This window comes from Scyliorhinus canicula, chromosome 6 (genome assembly GCF_902713615.1).
Source record: "Scyliorhinus canicula chromosome 6, sScyCan1.1, whole genome shotgun sequence".
Lineage (NCBI taxonomy): Eukaryota > Metazoa > Chordata > Chondrichthyes > Carcharhiniformes > Scyliorhinidae > Scyliorhinus > Scyliorhinus canicula.
This window is the reverse complement of record NC_052151.1, coordinates 94,771,868-94,793,307: the sequence shown is the minus strand read 5'-3', so window position 1 is coordinate 94,793,307 and position 21,440 is coordinate 94,771,868. Positions and strand designations below refer to the sequence as shown.

General features: G+C 49.5%; 1 protein-coding gene across 9 annotated transcripts in view; it reads left to right on the top strand.

Annotated features, from left to right (window-relative positions):
• Positions 1–21,440, top strand: part of fam184ab (family with sequence similarity 184 member Ab) — a 286,418-nt gene that overhangs the window by 145,769 nt on the left and 119,209 nt on the right. For all 9 annotated transcript variants that reach the window (XM_038799695.1, XM_038799689.1, XM_038799694.1 and 6 more), the window contains exons 8-9: positions 16,723–16,844; positions 19,212–19,362. In XM_038799695.1, the coding sequence (XP_038655623.1) occupies positions 16,723–16,844; positions 19,212–19,362 (273 nt within the window). The remainder of the gene's footprint in view (positions 1–16,722; positions 16,845–19,211; positions 19,363–21,440) is intronic.

Here is a 21,440-nt window from a genome sequence, read left to right as displayed (position 1 = left end):
GAGCCGTCAGGCGGTGGCTCAGACTGCAGACCAGTGTAGAAAGAAACTGCATGACCTCCTCAGGTCAGCCAGGGTGAGTACCCAGCACTGTGCCCCTGGCACCAATGAAACAACGTGTGCCCCCCCAGGGAGACGGTCCCATCGCAGCATGATCCACATGTCTGCGCCCATCCATGCCAGCCGCAATGGCCATGTGCCTTGTGCTCCAATGCCATCAGAGAACCAACCCCTGGGCTGCATGTGTCGGACCGTGTAACGCTGTTGCTGTTTGCCCACCCCCCAAGGAAAAATCAGGTGTGGGAGCCGACTAGAGGGGGCCCACCAAAACTGCGTCCCCTCACTGTACCCAAGCAGAGGGCACTGGACATTGCTGGCGGGGCAGAGGAGAGGGAGGTCGCCGATCCGGAGGTCAAAGGCACGCCACCGAGTGAGACCCCCCCCCCCTGTCTGCGGCTCCTCACGACACATATGCACACACCACCACTCCCCCTCACCACCCTCAAGCCTCCCCCGACCGTTCGCCTGTAACCATGTATGCTGTCTTGTGTCTTGCAGGACCAGTTGCCGATGGGCCTGGCCCTTCTGGCACACACTGCCTCCCAGCCAGTGTCAGGGCTGGTGCCTCCCCAGGAACTCAAGCACCGACGGGGAGAGCAGCTGGAACACCAGCCCTCTGCTCGAGACGAGCCAGGGCACCATAACCCGACCCGGGGACATACACACAGCACACCACAACATGGGAACAGACGCACAGCACACCAAGACATAGGAGACCCCGGACTTTGGGTCCGATGAGGACATAGATTTTCCGGCACTGCTGTCTCCAACACCATCACCCATCTCAGAGACTATCACCTCGGTTGGGCTATTTAGTGAGGAGGCTTCTGGGACACTCACTGCTGCGCACCACACAGCCGCTCCGGCACAGCGGGTGGAGGTAGGAGCAGCCGAGAGGTCGGACGGTTGGAGGGCAGCCCGGCCCCAGGAACCAGCTGCCGCCTAGACGAGTTCGGGTTCCTGAAATATCTATTCCCACCCATAGTTCAGGTGCAGTCAGAGACCCAGGGACCAGAGGAGGGATGACGGGTGGCTTCCAGCACCTGCAGACGCAGGTGGAGAAATCCAACTGCCTGCAAGAGCACAGAGTGGTGCCGGTCATGTGGACATCCAGGCCGAAACCGCATGAGTGACGTCTGTGGTGGAGGCATTGGGGCGACGGTGTCTGGCATGGGTCAGGTTTTGCAAGGCTTGGGGCATTCTGTGCAGGCGGGGGCTGCGGCCCACGACAGGGCATCCCTCTTGTAGGCAGCAATGTGCCAGAGCCAACTGCAGATTGCAGAGTCAATCCTCAGTGTGGCCCAGTCACAGCAGGCCATGGCTGAGAGCATCGGCGCCATTGCCCAGGTGCTGGCCGGCATCGCACAGACCCAGAGGGAGATGGCGCAGTCCCAGAAAGAGATGGCTCACTCCCTGTGCTCCATGGCCACAAACGTACAGACCCTGGTCAATACCAGAGCGGGCATCAGGCTGGCAGCGCTGGATGTTGGCGGGGCCTCTGTGTTTGGCCTCACTCGCACCCCGTCCCATGGAGAAGCCCAGGGGCCATTGGGCACCCCGAGGGTGGAGGAGGCTCTGGGACCCGTGCCGGTGACTCCTGCAGGGGAGGTGCCTGTTCAGCGCCGCACCTTGGACCCACCCCCACGTCCCCCCGTCCGACCCTCGTGTATCTGGCCGGCAGTGGGCAGAAACAGGGCAGCACCACGCCACCGGGATGTCCGTGGAGTAGCCGGGCCCATCCAGGCTGGACCGCCCCAGGAAACATGCACCATCGGGGACCCTAGACGCAGGGCAGGTCTCAGCAGTCCGTCTCCACTCCTGCTGTACTGTCTGGGGAACCACCTTGGCATAGTGTTAGGGCCCGCAAAGCCAGAAAGCTAGACAGCAGTTAAGTTGTCACGAGTGCAGTGCACAGTTTAGTTATAGGGGCTAGGGCACAGACTGTATATACCTCTTCACAAACACTTGTTAACACCGTTGAAAGCTGCCTCTGCGCTTTGTCTGATGGGTATGGGGATGGAGCAGTAAGTGCTGGCCACTGTGGGTGAGGGGTGGCGACCTCCCCATTACCCAGTTCCCAGCTATTCGACAAGGCCATGTGATGGACTGGCCAGCTCACATGCAGGATTCACCTACGTGGAAGGAGCTACAGGGGGTATAGGCCAGGCATTGTCTAACAATGTTGAGCTTGGAGCTCATCGCAGAGCGGGCTGTCATCATCCTCCAACCCATGGACCAGACCTGTTACTGTCAACCCAGTGCCCCAAGCCCATTGTGCCGCAGTTGTATATATCATGGAGGGAGGTGTGATCTTGTCAGACAAGGGGGGTAGGTACATAATGATGAGTGGGAAGCTGGAGGGGGTGCGAGTGGTACTTGTAAACATATATGCTCCGAATTGGGACGACGTGTATTTATCAGGGGGGTGTTAGATAAGATCCCAGACTTAGAGTCACGTATCCTGATCATGGGAGGGGACTTCAATACAGTCATTGATCCATAAGTGGATCGATCAAAATCCAGGACAGGGAGGAGGTAGGGTGCGGCAAAGGAATTGAAGGGTTTTATGGAACAGATGGGGGGGCGTAGACCCATGGAGGTTTGCACGGCCGAGGACAAAGGAGTTTTCCTTTTTTCACATGTCCACAAGGTATACTCTCGCATCAACTTTTCTGTTCTGAGCAGGGCTCTAATACCGAAGGTGGTGGATACTGAGTACTCGGCGATTGCAGTGTCGGACCATGCTCCGCATTGGGTGGATCTACGGGTTAGTGTGGAGAGAGGGCAACGCCCGCTGTGGTGACTGAATGTGAGGTTGCTAGCAGACGACGCGATCTTCAAGTCTATCCAGAACTACGTTTGATGAGGACTCCTCTACTGAGGTGGTATGGGCTGAGGTTAGAAACAGGAAAGGAGAGGTCACCCTGTTGGGAGTTTTCTATAGGCCTCCGAAAAGTTCCAGAGATGTAGAGGAAAGGATTGCAAAGATGATTCTGGATAGGAGCGAAAGTAACAGGGTAGTTATGGGAGACTTTAACTTTCCAAATATTGACTGGCAATGCTATGGTTTGAGTACTTTAGTTGGGTCCGTTTTTGTCTAATGTGTGCAGGAGGGTTTCCTGACACAGTTTGTAGATAGGCCAACAAGAGGCGAGGCCACATTGGATTTGGTACTGGGTAATGAACCAGGACAGGTGCTAGATTTGGAGGTAGGTGAGCACTTTGGTGATAGTGATAAAGTCCCTCATAACTACCCTGTTCATTTACGTTTACTTTAGTGATGGAAAGGGATAGGTATATACATCAGGGCAAGAGTTATAGCTGGGGGAAAGGCAATTATGATGCGATGAGGCAAGACTTAGGATGCATAGGATGGAAGGAAACTGCAGGGGATGGACACAATTGAAATGTGGAGCTCGTTCAAGGAACAGCTACTGCGTGTCCTTGATAAGTATGTACCTGTCAGGCAGGGAGGAAGTGGTCGAGCGAGGGAACCGTGGTTTACTAAAGTAGTTGAATCACTTGTCAAGAAGAAGAAGGAGGCTTACGTAAAGATGAGACGTGAAGGTTCAGTTAGGGCGCTCGAGAGTTACCAGTTAGCCAGGAAGGACCCAAAGAGAGAGCTAAGAAGAGCCAGGAGGGGACAGTTAGGATCAAGGATAACCCAAAAGCTTTCTATAGGTGTGTCAGGAATAAAAGAATGACTATGGTTAGAGTAGGACCAGCCAAGGACAGTAGTGGGAAGTGGTGCGTGGAGTCCGAGGAGATAGGAGAGGTGCTAAATGAATATTTTCCGTCCATATTCACGCAGGAAAAAGACAATGTTGTCGAGGAGAATGCTGAGATACAGGCTACTAGACTAGAAGGGCTTGAGTTCATAAGGAGGAGGTGTTAGCAATTCTGGAAAGTGTTAAAATAGATAAGTCCCCTGGCCGGGTGGGATTTATCCTAGGATTCTCTGGGAAGCTAGTGGGGAGATTGCTGAGCCTTTGGCTTTGATCTTTATGTCGTCATTGTCTACAGGAATAGTGCCAGAAGACTGGAGGATAGTAAATGTTGTCCCCATTTTCAAGAAGGGGAGTAGAGACAACCCTGGTAACTATAGACCAGTGAGCCTGACTTCTGTTGTGGGCAAAGTCTTGGAAAGGTTTATAAGAGATACGATTTATAATCATCTAGAAAGGAATAATTTGATTAGGGATAGTCAACACGGTTTTGTGAAGGGTAGGTCGTGCCTCACAAACCTTATTGAGTTCTTTAAGAAGGTGACCAAACAGTTGGACGAGGGTAAAGCTGTTGATGTGGTGTATATGGATTTCGGTAAAGCGTTTGATAAGGTTCCCCATTTTAGGCTATTGCAGAATGGAGGCATGGATTCGGGGTGATTTAGCAGTTTGGACCAGAAATTGGCTTGCTGTAAGAAGACAGAGGGTGCTGGTTGATGGGAAATGTTCAGCCTGGAGTTCAGTTACTAGTTGTGTACCACAAGGATCTGTTTTGGGGCCACTGCTGTTTGTCATTTTTATAAATGACCTGGAGGAGGGCTTAGAAGGATGGGTGAGTAAATTTGCAGATGACACTAAAGTCGGTGGAGTTGTGGACAGTGCGGAAGGATGTTGCAGGTTACAGAGGGACATAGATAAGCTGCAGAGCTGGGCTGAGAGGTGGCAAATGGAGTTTAATGCAGAAAAGTGAGAGGTGATTCATTTTGGAAGGAATGACAGGAAGCCAGAGTACTGGGCTAATGGTAAGATTCTTGGTAGTGTGGATGAGCAGAGAGATCTCGGTGTCCATGTACATAGATCCCTGAAAGTTGCCACCCAGGTTGATAGGGTTGTTAAGAAGGCGTACGGTGTGTTAGCTTTTATTGGTAGAAGGATTGAGTTTCGGAGCCATGAGGTCATGTTGCAGCTGTACGAAACTGTGGTGCGGCCGCATTTGGAGTATTGCGTGCAGTTCTGGTCATCGCATTATAAGAAGGATGTGGAAGCATTGGAAAGGGTGCAGAGGGGATTTACCAGGATGTTGCCTGGTGTGGAGGGAAGATCTTATGAGGAAAGGCTGAGGGACTTGAGGTTGCTTTTGTTAGAGAGAAGAAGGTTAAGAGGTGACTTAATTGAGGCATACAAGATGATCAGAGGATTAGATAGGGTGGACAGTGAGAGCCTTTTTCCTTGGATGGTGATGGCTAGCACTAGGGGACATAGCTTTAAATTGAGGTGAGATAGCTATTAGGACAGATGTCAGAGGTAGGTTCTTTACTCAGAGAGTAGTAAGGCCGTGGAATGCCCTGCCTGCAACAGTAGTGGACTTGAGAACATTAAGGGCATTTAAATGGTCGTTGGATAAACATATGGATGACAAGGGAATAGTGTAGATGGGCTTTAGAGTGCTTTTATTGAGGGCCAAAGGGCCTGTACTGCCCTGTTATGTTCTATGTTCTACCTGGAAACAAATGATATGGGGGAGGTCTCTGCTGCGACGGTCTGGGAAGCTTTGAAGGCAGTAGTCAGAGGGGAATTAATCTCAATACGGGCCCACAGAGGAAAGGCGGAACAGGCTAGAGAGGGACAGGTTAGTTGAGGAGATACTCCAGGTGGACAGGAGATACTTGAGGCCCCGGACAGATACTGAGGGAGCGGCAGAGGTTACAGGTGGCGTTTGGGCTGTTGACCACAGGGAAAGCAGTGGAACAGTTAAAGAAGGTAAGGGGAGCGAACTATGAGTACGGGGAAAAGGCAAGCAGAATGTTGGCGTACCAGCTCAGGAAAAGAGAGGCGACCAGGGAGATAGGTAAAGTAAAGAGTAGACACGGTAATACTGTCCTGGACCCAGCGGGGGTGAACAAGGTGTTTCAGGACTTTTATAGTAAATTATATGAGTCGGAGCCCATGGCTGGGGTGGAGGGGATGAGGCACAGTTGAGCTTCTCGAGGGTGGAGGAGGACCTGGTGGAGCCCCAATTGAGATTGAGGAAATAATCACGGGGCTGGAGGGCATGCAGTCGGGCAAAGCCCTGGGGCCTGACCCCCCCTCCCCCCCCAAAAACAATGTCGCAGGCCTCAATTTCATTGATCCTGAAACGGGAGATCAATGCGGGTCATACAGGCCGATTTCTCGATTGAATTTGACTACCAAACTGCTGGCTAAGATACTGGCCACAAGGATAGAGGACTGTTTCCCGGATGTCATAGGGGAAGACCAGGCAGGATTTGTTAAGGGCAGGCAACTCGAGGCCAATGTTCGAAGGCTTCTAAATGTTATTATGATGCCCTCAAAAGGAGAGGAGGTGGAGGTGGTGGTAGCGATGGATGCGGAAAAGGCTTTTGATCGGGTGGAGTGGCATTATCTGTGGGAAGAGCTGGGAAGATTTGGGTTTGGTGAGGGCTTTATTGACGGGTGCGGTTGCTCTTTCAGGCACCAGTAGCGAGTGTGCATACGAACCGGCTGAGGTTGGGGTATTTTAAACAACACCGAGGGACGAGGCAAAGGTGCCCTCTCTCCCCATTACTGTTTGCTCTGGCGACAGAGCCAATGGCCATGGCGTTAAGTGCCACTAGGGACTGGAAAGGGCTGATTGGGGGGGGGGGGGGGGGGGGGGGGAGCACCAGGTCTCACTCTACGCAGCTGACCTGCTCTTGTACATTTCACGTTGGAGGGGATGGGGGGAGTAATGTGAATCTTAAGGGAATTTGGCAATTTTTCAGGGTATAAATGGAACATGGAGAAAAGCGAGATGTTTGCGATCCAGGCAAGAGGACAGGAGAAGAGACTGGGGGAGCTGCCGCTTAGAATGGTAGGGACGAGCTTTCGATATCTGGGAATCCAGGTGGCCCGGGAATGGGAGGTGCTGCACAAGTTAAACCTATCCCGGTTGGTAGAACAAATGGAAGGGGACTTTAAGAGATGGGACATGCTCCCGCTATCACTGACGGGGATGGTACAGACCGTGAAATGACTGTCCACCCCAGATTTCTATTTGTCTTTCAGTGCCTCCCCATCTTCATCCCTAAGGCCGTTTTCAAGCTGGTTAATAAGAGTATTTCAAGCTTTGTGTGGGCAGGTAAAACCCTACGGGTGAAGAAAGTGTTGCTGGAGCGCAGCCGGGGGGGGAGGGTGGGTTGACGCTGTCGAACTTCTTCAATTACTTCTGGGCAGCTAATATAACCATGATTAGGAAGTGGGTAGTGGGGGAGGGGGTCGGCATGGGAGCGGAAGGAAGCGGCGTCATGTAAAGACACCAGTTTGGGAGCACTGGTAACAGCACCTCTGCCGTTCTCGCCGGCCCGATACTTCACAAGTCCAGTAGTAGTGGCAGCTCTGAGGATCTAGGGGCAATGGAGGAGATATGAAAGGGGAGGGAGGGAGCATCGATTTGGACCCCAATTTATAATAACCACAGGTTTGTTCCGGGTAGGCTAGATGACGGGTTCCAGAGTTGGCAGAGGGCAGGAATTAGAAGGGTGGGGGATCTATTTATAGACTGGAGCTTTCCCAGCTTGAAAGCTTTGGAGGATCAATTTAAATTGCCAGCAGGGAATGGTTTTAGGTATTTGCAGGTGGAAGACCTCCTGAGAAAACAGGTGCCGGCCTTTCCGCTGCCGCCGCCATGGGGGATACAGAATAGAGTAGTTTCCAGTACCTGGGTGGGAGAGGGGAAGGTATTGGATATTTACCAGGAGCTTTCAGAGGTGGAGTAAACTCCGGTGGAGGAGCTTAAGGGCAAGTGGGAGGACGAGCTAGGAGGAGAGATAGAGGCGGGGCTATGGGCGGATGCCCGAAGCAGGCTGCTCATCATGTGCCAGGCTTAGCCTGATACAATTTAAGGTAGTCCACCGGGAACACATGACAGCAGCTAGGATGAGTAAGTACTTCGGGGTTGAGGATGTGTGTGCGAGGTGCGTGGAAGCCCAGCAAAGCTTGGAGGGTTTTGGCAGGATTTTGCTCAGGCAATGCCCATGGTACTACAAACGCGGATGGTGCTGCGTCCGGAGGTAGTGATCTTTGGACTGTCGGAAGATCCGGGCGTTCAGGGGGCGAAAGAGGCCGACGTCTTGGCCTTTGCCTCCCTGGTAGCCCGGAGACTGATCTTGTTAATGTGGAGGGACTCGAAGCCCCCGAGTGTAGAGACCTGGGTTAATAACATGGCTGGGTTTCTCAGTCACAAGAAAATAAAGTTCGCCTTAAGAGAGTCAATGTTAGGGTTCACCCGGAGGTGGCGGCCGTTTGTCGACTTTCTCGGGGACAATCCAAATGGTAACACATGCAGTATTCCAAGGTGGGGGGGGTGGATTATTGATGTATGGTCTTGAACAAGTACTTTTCTTCAGTAATTACAAATGAGAGGGGCCATATTGTTGGAGAGGACAGTGTGAAACAGACTGGTAAGCTCGAGGAGATACTTGTTTGGAAGGAAGATGTGTTAGGCATTTTGAAAACTTGAGGATAGACAAGTCCCCCGGGCCTGACGGGATATATCCAAGGATTCTATGGGAAGCAAGAGATGAAATTGCAGAGCCGTTGGCAATGATCTTTTCATCCTCACTGCCAACAGGGGTGGTACCAGGGGATTGGAGAGTGGCGAATGTCGTGCCCCTGTTCAAAAAAGGGAATAGGGATAACCCTGGGAATTACAGGCCAGTTAGTCTTACTTCGGTGGTAGGCAAAGTAATGGAAAGGGTACTGAGGGATAGGATTTCTGAGCACCTGGAAAGACACTGCTTGATTAGGGATAGTCAACACGGATTTGTGAAGGTAGGTCTTGCCTTACAAGTCTTATTGAATTCTTTGAGGAGGTGACCAAGCATGTTGATGAAGGTAAAGCAGTGGATATAGTGTACATGGATTTTAGTAAGGCATTTGATAAGGTTCCCCATGGTAGGCCTATGCAGAAAGTAAGGAGGCATGGAATAGTGGGAAATTTGGCCAGTTGGATAACGGACTGGCTAACCAATAGAAGTCAGAGAGTAGTGGTGGATGGCAAATATTCAGCCTGGAGCCCAGTTACCAGTGGCGTACGGCAGGGATCAGTTCTGGGTCCTCTGCTGTTTGTGATTTTCATTAATGACTTGGATGAGGGAATTGAAGGGTGGGTCAGTAAATTTGCAGACGATACGAAGATTGGTGGAGTTGTGGATAGTGAGGAGGGCTGTTGTCGGCTGCAAAGAGACATAGATAGGATGCAGAGCTGGGCTGATAAGTGGCAGATGGAGTTTAACCCTGAAAAGTGTGAGGTTGTCCATTCTGGAAGGACAAATATGAATGTGTAATACAGGGTTAACGGTAGGGTTCTTGGTAATGTGGAGGAGCAGAGAGATATTGGGGTCTATGTTCATAGATCTTTGAAAGTTGCCACTCCAGTGGATAGAGCTGTGAAGAAGGCCTATGGTGTGCTAGCGTTCATTAGCAGAGGGATTGAATTTAAGAGCCGTGAGGTAATGACACAGCTGTACAAAACCTTGGTAAGGCCACATTTGGAGTACTGTGTGCAGTTCTGGTCACCTCATTTTAGGAAGGATGTGGAAGCTTTGGAAAAGGTGCAAAGGAGATTTACCAGGATGTTGCCTGGAATGGAGAATAGCTCTTACGAGGAAAGGTTGAGGGTGCTAGGCCTTTTCTCATTAGAACGGAGAAGGATGAGGGCGACTTGATAGAGGTTTATAAGATGATCAGGGGAATAGATGGAGTAGACAGTCAGTGACTATTTCCCTGGGTGGAACAAACCATTACAAGGGGTCATAAATTTAAGGTGAATGGTGGAAGATATAGGGGGATGTCAGAGGTAGGTTCATTACCCAGAAAGTATTGGGGGCATGGAATGCACTGCCTGTGGAAGTAGTTGAATCGGAAACATTAGGGACCTTCAAGCGGCTATTGGATAGGTACATGGATTACGGTAGAATGATGGAGTGTAGATTAATTTGTTCTTAAGGGCAGCACGGTAGCATTGTGGATAGCACAATAGCTTCACAGCTCCAGGGTCCCAGGTTTGATTCCGGCTTGGGTCACTGTCTGTGCGGAGTCTGCACATCCTCCCCGTGTGCGCGTGGGTTTCCTCCGGGTGCTCAGGTTTCCTCCCACAGTCCAATGATGTGCAGGTTAGGTGGATTGGCTATGATAAATTGCCCTTAGTGTCCAAAATTGCCCTTGGTGTTGGGTGGGGTTACTGGGTTATGGGGATAGGGTGGATGCGTTGACCTTGGGTAGGGTGCTCTTTCCAAGAGCCAGTGCAGGCTCGATGGGCCGAATGGCCTCCTGCACTGTAAATTCTATGATGATCTATGATTAATCTAGGACAAAGGTTCGGCACAACATCGTGGGCCGAAGGGCCTGTTCTGTGCTGTATTTTTCTGTGTTCTATATTCTATGGTTGAGGTGTGTGAAGATTGGGTTGGGGGGCCGGAAATGTTTATTCTACCATGTTGATGTCATTGTTTATGTTACTGTCATAAAAATTTCAAATACCTCAATAAAATATGATTAAAACAAAAATGAAGGGGGGTGTGTGTATGCGGGTGGTTCAGTGCTGTGGGAGGTGAGGGCTGTCTGTGGTCGGTGGTGAAGGGGAGTGATATTGTGGTGTCCGCAGACGGGGGGTGTCCCTCGAACATGCCGGGGATGAATGATTGCGCGAGCACGATCGAGTCATGCACACTGCCCGGGTACCGGCCACAGACGTACAGGACCCTCATCTGGTGATCGCATACCACCTAAACGTTCATGCAGTGGCACCCCTTCCTATTCGTGAACATCGGCCTGTTGGCCACAGGGCAACGTGCACCCCATTGGTGACCCACTAGACCCGGGGCATCCTGGCGACAGCAGCGAAACCCGCTGCCCGGGCATTCTGGTTGTCGCGGTCAACAGGGAACTATATACCGGACCGCAAAGACATACAGGGCATCGGTGCACCTGCGAGATGCCGGACAGTCACCACTCGCCGACTGGACCAACGCCGTGGCGTAGAAGTTCAGGGCGACCGTCACCTTGATGCCCACCGGTAGCGGGTGCTGTTGCTCGTTATGCTTTCCCTTAATTTGCTCTGTTTTAATTACCTTTGCTCTAGAGTCGCCAGGTATCTTATTGATACCACCACAGGGTTTAAAGCCAAGTACTGATCAATAACTCAATACACCAGTTAGTAAGTTTGAAATCAATACACATTTATTATACACACAGTCAATTACTACTCATGCATAAACTCTATTTGCTAAACTACAACTGCTACTAAAACCTATAATTAGCTTCGAGTGGCCCACCCAGTCAGAGGAACAATGGCCGTTGTCCGGTTCTGATACTGCTGGCTTCGAACTGGTACGGAATAGTAGCTAGGAGCGTCTATCTCGTAGCGTGCATTGACCTTAGAGTTACTTGGTTGATGCAGCTGTTAGGCAGGTGTCTCCTCACTGAGAGACAAGGCCAAGAGAGCGAACTGGACTTGGGGACGCTATCTTATAGTCCCCAGGGGTTTCGCGCCCTTCTGGGCGGACGCCGGACTTGGTCCCAATTAATTGGACCATGTCCCAATCGTTCCTATCGATTTTCTCCAATACCGGAGTTGTTCCCTGATCGATGGGCGGGCCCTATGTAGTCGTTGGCCTGCCTTTGTTTTAGCTCCTCCTGGTGCCGGGGAGTCTGTTTTGGTCCCGATTGTTTCAATGTTTCTTTTTGTCCCTGTTGATAGCTCATTAATATGTTAATGGCTATTGGTTTCAGTTCTGTCTGGGTTCTGCAAATCTTAATACACAGGAAACTTTGCAGCTGCTTGTTTTCTCTGGTGTTGTCCGTTTTTCCCTGCACTCCATGCGAGTGTCCATTTTGAATTGGGACGTGGCCACCCCAGGTGGCTACAGTGCCCTCCTCCAATCGCCTGCAGTGCCAGGTATGCCATCATGTGGCAGATGTGTCTGACGGTTTCCCGGTTCATCCGCAGTCTCCTACTGTATGCTAGGTCCGGGAGTTCCTGAAAAGAAATGCGGCCACCTTGGCGCCACCACCAACTCCGCCTCCTCCTCTTCATCTTGTTACTTGTTCATCCTCGCCCTGTCAGGTGGGCGCCCTCCAGCCCGAGTGGCTGCCACCTTTCCCTCTGCAGCTCGTTCGTTTGCTGCAGGCTCCGGCTCCTCTCTGAGCCGCCTCCGCTGACGCTGCCACAGGGCTGCATGCAGGGCAGCTGCCCCCGCCACAACAGCCAACGTCGCTTGTTGGTTCCCAAACATAATCTGCAGGGGTGAGGAGAAAAAAAGTTATTATTGTGCATACACCCATGCCCAACCAGGTGCCATAAGCTACATGGTCACCCCAGTTGGCACTGCGCCCCCAGCCACGCATGTCCCCAACCCCGCACCCCAAAGGCATCAGTGTCCCCGCTCCTGGCGGCCGTCCCTCCTGCTAGGGCTACCATTTGATGGCACTGTTCTCACCGGGGAGCTTCCGTTGGTGTGGCCCTAGGGTTTGCCCTCCCTCCCCCGGTGGGTGTCGTTGGTTGCCGGGGGTGGCCGGGAGGAGAGGTGGGGTGGGCACCCACCCATACGGCCATTGACTTTTTGTTCACCCAGCGCCGGGGTGGGTGGCCAACAAGATGGGGCTCGGTGCGTGGGCACCGCCCTGCTAACTGCTCGGCCTGTTTACCCTCCTCCCCTCCCGACCTTGGCAGCCCCCCCCCCCCCCCCCTCCAAAGCCCCCTTCATGGAAAGCACAGCCGGTAAATGTTACGGGAGGCCGCAGTCCCCCCATGCCAACTCCTGCCTCCTCCCACAGCTGCCTTGGCTAGCACACAGTTATCATGCGGAAAATCGGCCCATCTGGGCTGCAGAATCATTCAGGCCCCGGAGAATCGGTCGTCAGGCACTTAATGCAATTCTCCGCGCTGCGTGTAGGGTGCCACAATTTCGTCATGTTGGGGGGTTCTGGAGAATCCGAAATTTGTGCGAAACAGGTGTCATTGCCAATTTCAGTGTCCGAACCTATTCTCAGGCCGATCACGTTTCACGATTTCGGCACGGAGAGGCAGAGAACCCAGCCTTTCATGTCTTTCATGGTTATGAACAATTGGTATATCAGAACTGACAGCTGGTGAAAAATGCAGTCCTGGAGGAAAGAAGTCTGTTTCTTAAAATATATCTTAAAAAAGAAAATATCAATCCAGCATTTATAAATTTGAGTCTCAAACTATCTGAAGTTTATTCATTGTATTACAATCTCTGTTGAGACCGGCAAGAGCACGAAACAAGAGATCTGGTGCTGGGTTCTCCAATCCTGTGGCTATTTACGACCAGAAAGTCAGCGCCGCCCCCCACACCGATCCTCCGTACGGTGGGGGACTAGCAGCCACGCAGCGTAAAGCCCCGGCTTTACCTGTGGATACGGCCGGAGAATGGCTGGGTCTGTGGCCGCGCATGCGCACGCTGGCGGGCTACAGTATCCGTGCCGTACGACATGGCGCTGGCCACGCTTGGACCCGGCCTGCCAAAAACTGCCCCCCATGACCAGCCTTGCCACCCTGGGATCCCCCTCCAGTCCCTCCAGCCCCCTTCTGCCAAAAGAACGCCGCCCCCGCGACTGGCGGTGTTGGCCTCAGACCGCAGCCACCAAGCGAGGTCCCGAACGGAGTGAGCACACGTGTCCCACGCCGTCGGGGACTCTGCCCATTGGGGCGGAGCATCAGGGGAGGGCCTAGGGTGATGTCCTGAGGCTGTCCATACGGCGTGCAACGTACTTTTTGAGGGGGCGGAGCGTCGCAAAAACGGCGCCACCTCCGATTCCGGCGTAACTGGGGATTTTCCGACCGATTGGCAAACATGATTTCGGCGGCAGTGATCGGAGAATCCCGCCCCTGAATTCCCAGTGACCAACTTAAAGGAATTGCATGACAAGATTTTGAGTTTTAACGCTTTTCTTGTGACTAAACAGTTAATACTTCCGTGTAATTCTGCTTGAAATAATTTTTGCTAATGTTATTAAGGTATCTTGAGACTGAAGGAACATTATTTTTTCAGAAACATTTTCAACATCTTGCCAAGTCTACTTCATAGGGATGGATCTCCCAAAAACAAAATAGGGATTTTTGTCCCATCGTGGAGGTGGAAATGGAGTTAGGAATGGCAAAACGTGTCTTCTTTGCTGGAATTCTAAATTTACTGTGCCTTCCCAACTCTGCACCATTTTCATATGGCCATTTTGTGGGTTGGAAATGGCTTGGGTTGTAACTCCACATACCCGTCAGCTGACTTTGGGGTTGGCATTGTAAGATGTGCAACAAAATTGTTCCCCCTCCCCAGCTCTTTTCCTCTGCTGCTGTGCATTTTGGAAGCCCAAACGTTGCTCCATTTTGGCAGTGGCAGCAGCCAGAAGACCATTTTCTGGCATATCATAGAATCATCATAGAATCTCGACAGTGCAGGAGGCGGCCATTTGGCCTATCGAATCTGCACCAACCCTTCGAATTACTCTGCCCATTTGCAAGTGTCCCTGCTACCTATCCCCAGAATCCCATCTGCACATCCCTGGACGCTAAGTGCCAATTTACATGGCCAATCCATCTAACCTGCACATCTTTGGACTGTGGGGGGGGGGGGGGGGGAACCAGAGCACCTGGAGGAAACCCACGTAGACACGGTGAGAATGTACAAATTCCACACAGACAGTAACCCGATGCTGGAATTGAAACTTGGTCCCTGGCATTGTGAGACAGCAGTGCTAACCACTGTGCCACCCTTATGGACTAGTCGATGTCAGCTGCCTGCAAGAGTGTGGTTTGGAGAGTGAGGCAATACTTTTCGGGTTCCCAGGAACAGGGTTACTTAGCTTGCCAGGAGTGTGATACAAAGTAGGAGGGGGCTGTGTTTATGCAGATAGGTAGTGGTTCAACATAGAACATAGAACAGTACAGCACAGAACAGGCCCTTCGGCCCTCAATGTTGTGCCGAGCCATGATCACCCTACTCAAACCCAATATCCACCCTATACCCGTAACCCAACAACCCCCCCTTAACTTTACTTTTATTAGGACACTACGGGCAATTTAGCATGGCCAATCCACCTAACCCGCACATCTTTGGACTGTGGGAGGAAACCGGAGCACCCGGAGGAAACCCACGCACACAGGGGGAGGACGTGCAGACTCCACACAGACAGTGACCCAGCCAGGAATCGAACCTGGGACCCTGGAGTTGTGAAGTATTTATGCTAACCACCATGCTACCCTGCTGCCCATTTCTCAAGATCTGAAGGCAAGGGGGCACCGGAGACATACACTACCAGTGGCACTGAAGCTCACTGTGGTTCTTAAAATTTTTGCAACTGGTTAATTTCCAAGGTTCCGCAGCTGACTCGTGTGCACTTCCCAGTCAGCTGTACACAGGTGGACCCACGCAGTGACCAATGTCATTTCAAAAAGGGCTCCTGTGCAGAATTCAGGGTGATTTCATAAACAGCGAGGGCCAGCACTTTTTGAATGTGCAGCTTCACTTTCACCATCGCAAGAGGTTTCTTCATGCTTGCACGTGTTTGCCTGGTGGTTGCCACAGCTAATTTATTTCATGGAAATCAAATCTGCCTCAACTGCCCTCACATCTACATCGGTAGATACTCGGGATAAACAGGTACTTCCTGTTGTCAGGTATTAAAATAAAATCTACTATCAAAATGCCAGAAGAATCCTTCTACCAATGCTGGACAATAGTTGTTGACTAGTCTATTCTTTTTCAGGTGAACAACGTAATTTTGCTTTGGACTGTTGATGTCATCCAGAACCACACATTCATCACCTTGCTCGCGGAACTAAATGCCCCCTGACTATTGTATAAGAAAATGTTATTGTTAAAATTAGCCTCCTTTAACAGATAAGTAAAGGCAAAGATAATTTATGAAAAACTCTTGGCCACCCATTCCCTGCTTCAATGACATAAAATGCCATAGAGGGTCTCCTTGTGGCTTACCTCCCGAGTAATGGCTGTTTGCAACTTAATCAAAAGTGATACACGTTTTATTATAAGTCAAAAAGTGTGTTAATGGCTTGCCGTAGCTTTCTGTTATTGTAATCGTTCCACTTCTAGCTTGAACAAGATGATCTGACTGTGGTAACTGCCAGCTTTCAAAATAGGTAATATAATTGGTGGATAAATGTAATATTACAAGAGATGAGCAATAATTAGTGCTATCACAGCATAGAACATACAGTGCAGAAGGAGGCCATTCGGCCCATCGAGACTGCACTGACCCACTTAAGCCCTTACTTCCACCCTATCCCCGTAACCCAATAACCCCTCCTAACCTTTTTGCGCACTAAGGGCAGTTTATCATGGCCAAACCACCTAACCTGCACGTCTTTGGACTGTGGGAGGAAACCGGAGTACCGGGAGGAAACCCACGCAGACACAGGGAGAACGTGCAGACTTCGCACAGACAGTGACCCAGCAGGGAATCGAACCTGGGACCCTGGCGCTGTGAAGCCACAGTGCTATCCACTTGTGCCTGTGCTGCATGGCTGAAAGAATTATGGAGGTATGGGTCATAGAAGATTTGGTCTCTTGTGAAGCACGTTAAAGAAGTAAAATCTTTTTGGTAACAATTGAATTTGCAAAGAAATAATTACCACAGAGGTCACATTTTTGTAACCCGTAATTAATTCCTACAGTAACAAGAATCATTTGTTTGTATGCTATAGGGAGAATTGGAACAGCAAAGGCAGGATTATGAGGCAAGACTGATGGCAGCGCAAGAAGAGGAGAAGCACAAATTGGAAAAATTGGAAAAGGATTTGGAACAAAAATGGAAAGTAATTGTAAGGTAATTCCAGTGATCCAATTGACTGTAATCCACTGCCAATTGTTACAATCCCAGCTCATGTTAATTATTTTAGCCCAGAGATATCTTTGCAAACAGACAGATAAACAATTTCCAAGTAAGTATGAGGTACACGTAAATTAACAGATGAACTGTGGTCAGACTCACCACCCTCCAAAATAAATGACAGATGTGACCAAAGCAGATTCCACGATTTCTTCACAATCCACCCAGATGTTATATTTTGAGTGAACTAGTTTCATGGAAGCTTTGTCTTTCTCATCAATCGTTCGTGGATGTGTGCTCTGGGGTGGTGCGGGAATAGGGCTGGGGACGAATAACTCCAGATGGTCCCACCTCGTTGCCAGGTGATCCTGCAAGACAAAAACAAGACGCATGTTTAGATTGTGGTAGACAAGGTGTTGGGGGGAAGGGGTGCCACACATGTCATAGGGATATCGCAATTCATTGGGGGCTCACCTAGCTCTCCAATGCCGACCTCTGCCTCTGCCTGCTCTGCAACCTCACCGAAGAGGTCCATCGCCCACTGCTCTGCGACGGTGAGGGGATGCAGGTCCGGCAGGTCCCCTCCGGTCTTCTCATGTTACCTGCAGTTGTGGACTGCCTTACCCTGCGGGACAGATAATGTACAGTGAGAGACACTCTGACACGGGCAGCGCAGTGGGTCCACAGCCAGTGGCCTTTGTATGCAAGGTGCCCATCCATGGCGGGCAGTATGATTGTTGCCATAATGTACGGGGTGGGATGGGAGCGGCCTGCTAGCGGGTAGCGTCGAGCACCCACTAGGCGGGGAGCTGTAGCAGTTTTGTGGTGCGGCGGCTGGTTCCAGAGGCAAGGTGGTGGTAGAACTCACCCTGGCTGGCCTGGTGTGTTGCCAATTCTCACCCAGCACTGTCTACCGGACCACCTGGTGGGAGCCGCATGGGGGCTGTTGGTGGGGTGATGGGTGTGGGGAGTGTGGTGGTGTCAGCGCACGGTGGTGGTGGTGACTCACCCTGGCCACTCTAAGGAGGTCATGCAGCTTCTTCCTGCACTGATGCTCGGTCCTGGCCCGTGGCACCCATAGCTTCTGCCATCTGTGCCCAGGCCCAATTAACATCGGCAGGTGGTAACCGCCTTCCCACCCCGCGGGAACCGGATGTCCCACCTCTCCTCCACTATATCCAGCAGTGTCTCCAGCTCTGAATCATTGAATCTCTGTGCCGCTCTTTAAGTGGCATCTTTGTGGCTGGAATGAGTTTTGGGGGGGTGGAGTGCTTGTGCGGCTGCAGCTTGTCAGCCTCTCGAGTGCCAATCCTGACCCCGGCGAAGCACATGCCGGCATATGTTGGAACTGCACCAGTTCCACGTGGTGCCGATGCTGGCCTATTAGCATGTCCTGAATGGCTCCGGGATCGGGGCTGTCATCAGCACTGTGGAACACCCGCGATTCAGTCCCGGCGTCCGCATTTAGTCTCTGAAACGGAGAATCCCGCCCAAGGAGTCACTGGCGATTTAACCACAGTGGTGTTTGCTGAGACAGGTTGTTGAGATGAAAAATAATGGTGATAAACCTAAAAGGTACATCAATAGGAGATGTAAGACACTACAATGTTATCAGGACCATTTGCAAATTTTGTAATTTTCTCGTCTTAAATTGGTTTTGCTGCTATTAGCCCTTTTGCCTTCATGATCTTTCTTGTCTTGCTGCTGTTCCACATACAATTTTGCGGTAGTGCACACTACAGCATGCAGCACGGTGTAAATTCTTACAATTGTCTCTGGGGCATTTTGATATGCTGCACCCTTTGGCTGTTGCAGTTGTCAGAGAAAATTCTGTTTGGTTTTGTTGTGGCTTCATCATGAAAAAGTATGTGTAGTTTTTTCTTTTTGTTGTTTTTCTTCCACTCATTGACCTATGTAGCACAGAATCCTCTATGTACTGCAGAATACACCAAAAACTTTCTAGATTTGTACGCCTGCGCTGCTTCTGTTCAAACTATGCCGACTCGTTTTTTTCAGTTGCAAAGCAAGGTTTCGACTGTTTATATCAATGCATCATTTTTGGAATTAACAAAGTTTTTTGATTTCATTCAAAGCATCTTAAATTGGCTTTTACAAACCTTTGACAAGTCACTGAGTTTCATAACTTATTATAGCTGGTGTACACAAGGGAAGAATTTCAGTAAAGAGTGTTAAGATTTTCTTGGGGCAAACGAGAAATCTTTTCAACCTTGACTTTTCGTTTATTGAATGAATAAATCTGATGATTTGAGGAGTTCACTATCTAAATGTTTCTATGTTTGTGTGTGCAAATAAACCTTGCCAGTTGTTTGTAAACTGAAATGCTGAATAAAGTATTTATCTTAGGGAAGAACATGATAAACTGTGTGAGAAGTTAGAAAGACAGCATGAAGAAGAGAAACGGTCTGCTCTGGGTCAACTGTCGCATCTGAAGGACCAAGAAAATAGCGCAGAGAAAGAAAGTTGGCAGAAAAAGGTTGAAGATCTTCTGAATCAGGTGACTGGATCTTCTCTGTTTTGATACAGTTTTTATAACACTGTAACATCCAATGTAATTTACTATTTGCAAATACATTTTCCCTTCCTTCATCCAATATCTGACTTTTCTTTTAATATTAAAATAGCACTGATCAATACAACCAAAAAGAAACTGCATTTCTTCAGAACTGTTGGAGATTTTTTTGTTGTTGTTGTTGTTGCGTACATGAATTGGAGCGATGGCTTTAAGTAACCTAATAAATGAAATAAAAATTGCTTATTGTCACGAGTCGGCTTCAATGAAGTTACTGTGAAAAGCCCCTAGTCGCCACATTCCGGCGCCTGTCCGGGGAGGCTGGTACGGGAATCGAACCGTGCTGCTGGCCTGCCTTGGTCTGCTTTAAAAGCCAGTGACTTAGCCCAGTGAGCTATAAAAATATAAGGACTTTTTTTTAATGTTACAACCCCACTGAAAAGTTGTAACTAATTCCATTGTATATTTACATTTTCCCTCATTGTTCTCACTTTACCTTTTCTGTTCTGAAGACAGTGATTAAGTAGTAATTCCATGAATAATAGTGGTGGCGGCAAGCAGCCATTCTTTATGTTGTTTCCTTGTCTGTGACTGAGGGCGGGCAGCCTATATTCATTTATAGAATAATTCCGAACAAAGCCATCTCTAATTGCCCCTGTGAAAGCAGTGATGAATGGCCTTCTGGGTCACTGCAGCTCAATTGGTGCAGCACCTAACAGTGCTGTTAGGTATGGAGGTCCAGGAATTTGACCCAGTGATGATGAAAGAACCGTGATGTATTTCCAAGTCAGGATGGCATATGACATGGAGGGCACCTGGAGGTTGAGTTTCAGTGGTACTATTGAAGGAGCTGTGGTGTGTTGCTACAACACATTTTCCAGATGTTCCACAGTTTCATTCCAAGGACTGTGTGCTGGTGTATGGGGTGTTTAAAACGTACATTGCTCTATTCTGATTAACTTCTTGAGTGTTGTTGGAGCTGCACTCTTCAAGGAAAGTGAAGAGTATTCTCTGACTCTCCTGTTTTCAGGCTCTCTGCTTGTAAGTGGCTGAGGGTATGTTCAATTGAGGCAAGAGGGCATTAGATGAATAGAAAGAGTGTGCAGGGTTATTGGGCAAAGGCAGGAGAATGGTACTAAGTCATAATGCTTGACATGATGGGCTGAATGGCTGCCTAATACACTGTTCTAATGTGATTCTGTAGATGATGAAAAAGCCACTGTCTTTTTTGTTCTTGTCTTTATTATATGTTACTTCAGAATTAATGCATTTTTATTAAATGTTATTCTGTTTTAATTCAAGATTTGATTCACTATCTAATGTCGTATGCATAAAATATTTCAATATGTAGAATGTGAAGGTTTGAGAAATATTAAGCTCAGTAAAGCCATTTTGGCCCAACACATCTGCCTAACAATTACATTTTTATTGCTGCTTAAATTAACTTCAGTGATTTTTTTTTGATAACTTATTCCACAAAAACGTTCTTGATGACAAACACCTACTGCACCTTCATAGCATTTAGTCTTATGTTAAAGGGTTAAATAGTGTGAATCTATTCTTTTCCTTCTGCCAAATCAACTTTGTTGAACCTCAAGGTAATAATACGGGAGTAATCTTGGACTGCTGTACGGATATACATCTATCAGCGACAGAATATGCAATAATGAATTCAATATACGTTCTGTGAAGAGCATCCTCTCATCATTTTAAGTATAGAATAATGTAAAAAGTAATTAAATTTGTTTGCTCCGGTGATGATTAATTTATTTTTAATTTATCATCTTGAGCTTCCTGTGATTTGTAACAGTTTAGCCGAGTTCAGGCTGCTTTGTCAATGACCTTCTCTTCATCAGCAGGGCAGAAGTGGAGATCTTTGCTGATTGCAGTGTTCAGTACCATTTGCAACTTCTCAACTACTGTATGCAGCAAGACCTGGGAAACATAAAATATTTGTGCCTGGGGCAGCATGGTGGCGCAGTGGTTAGTACTGCTGCCTCACGGCGCCGAGGTCCCAGGTTTGATCCCAGCCCTGGGTCACTGTTCGGGTGGAGTTTGCACAT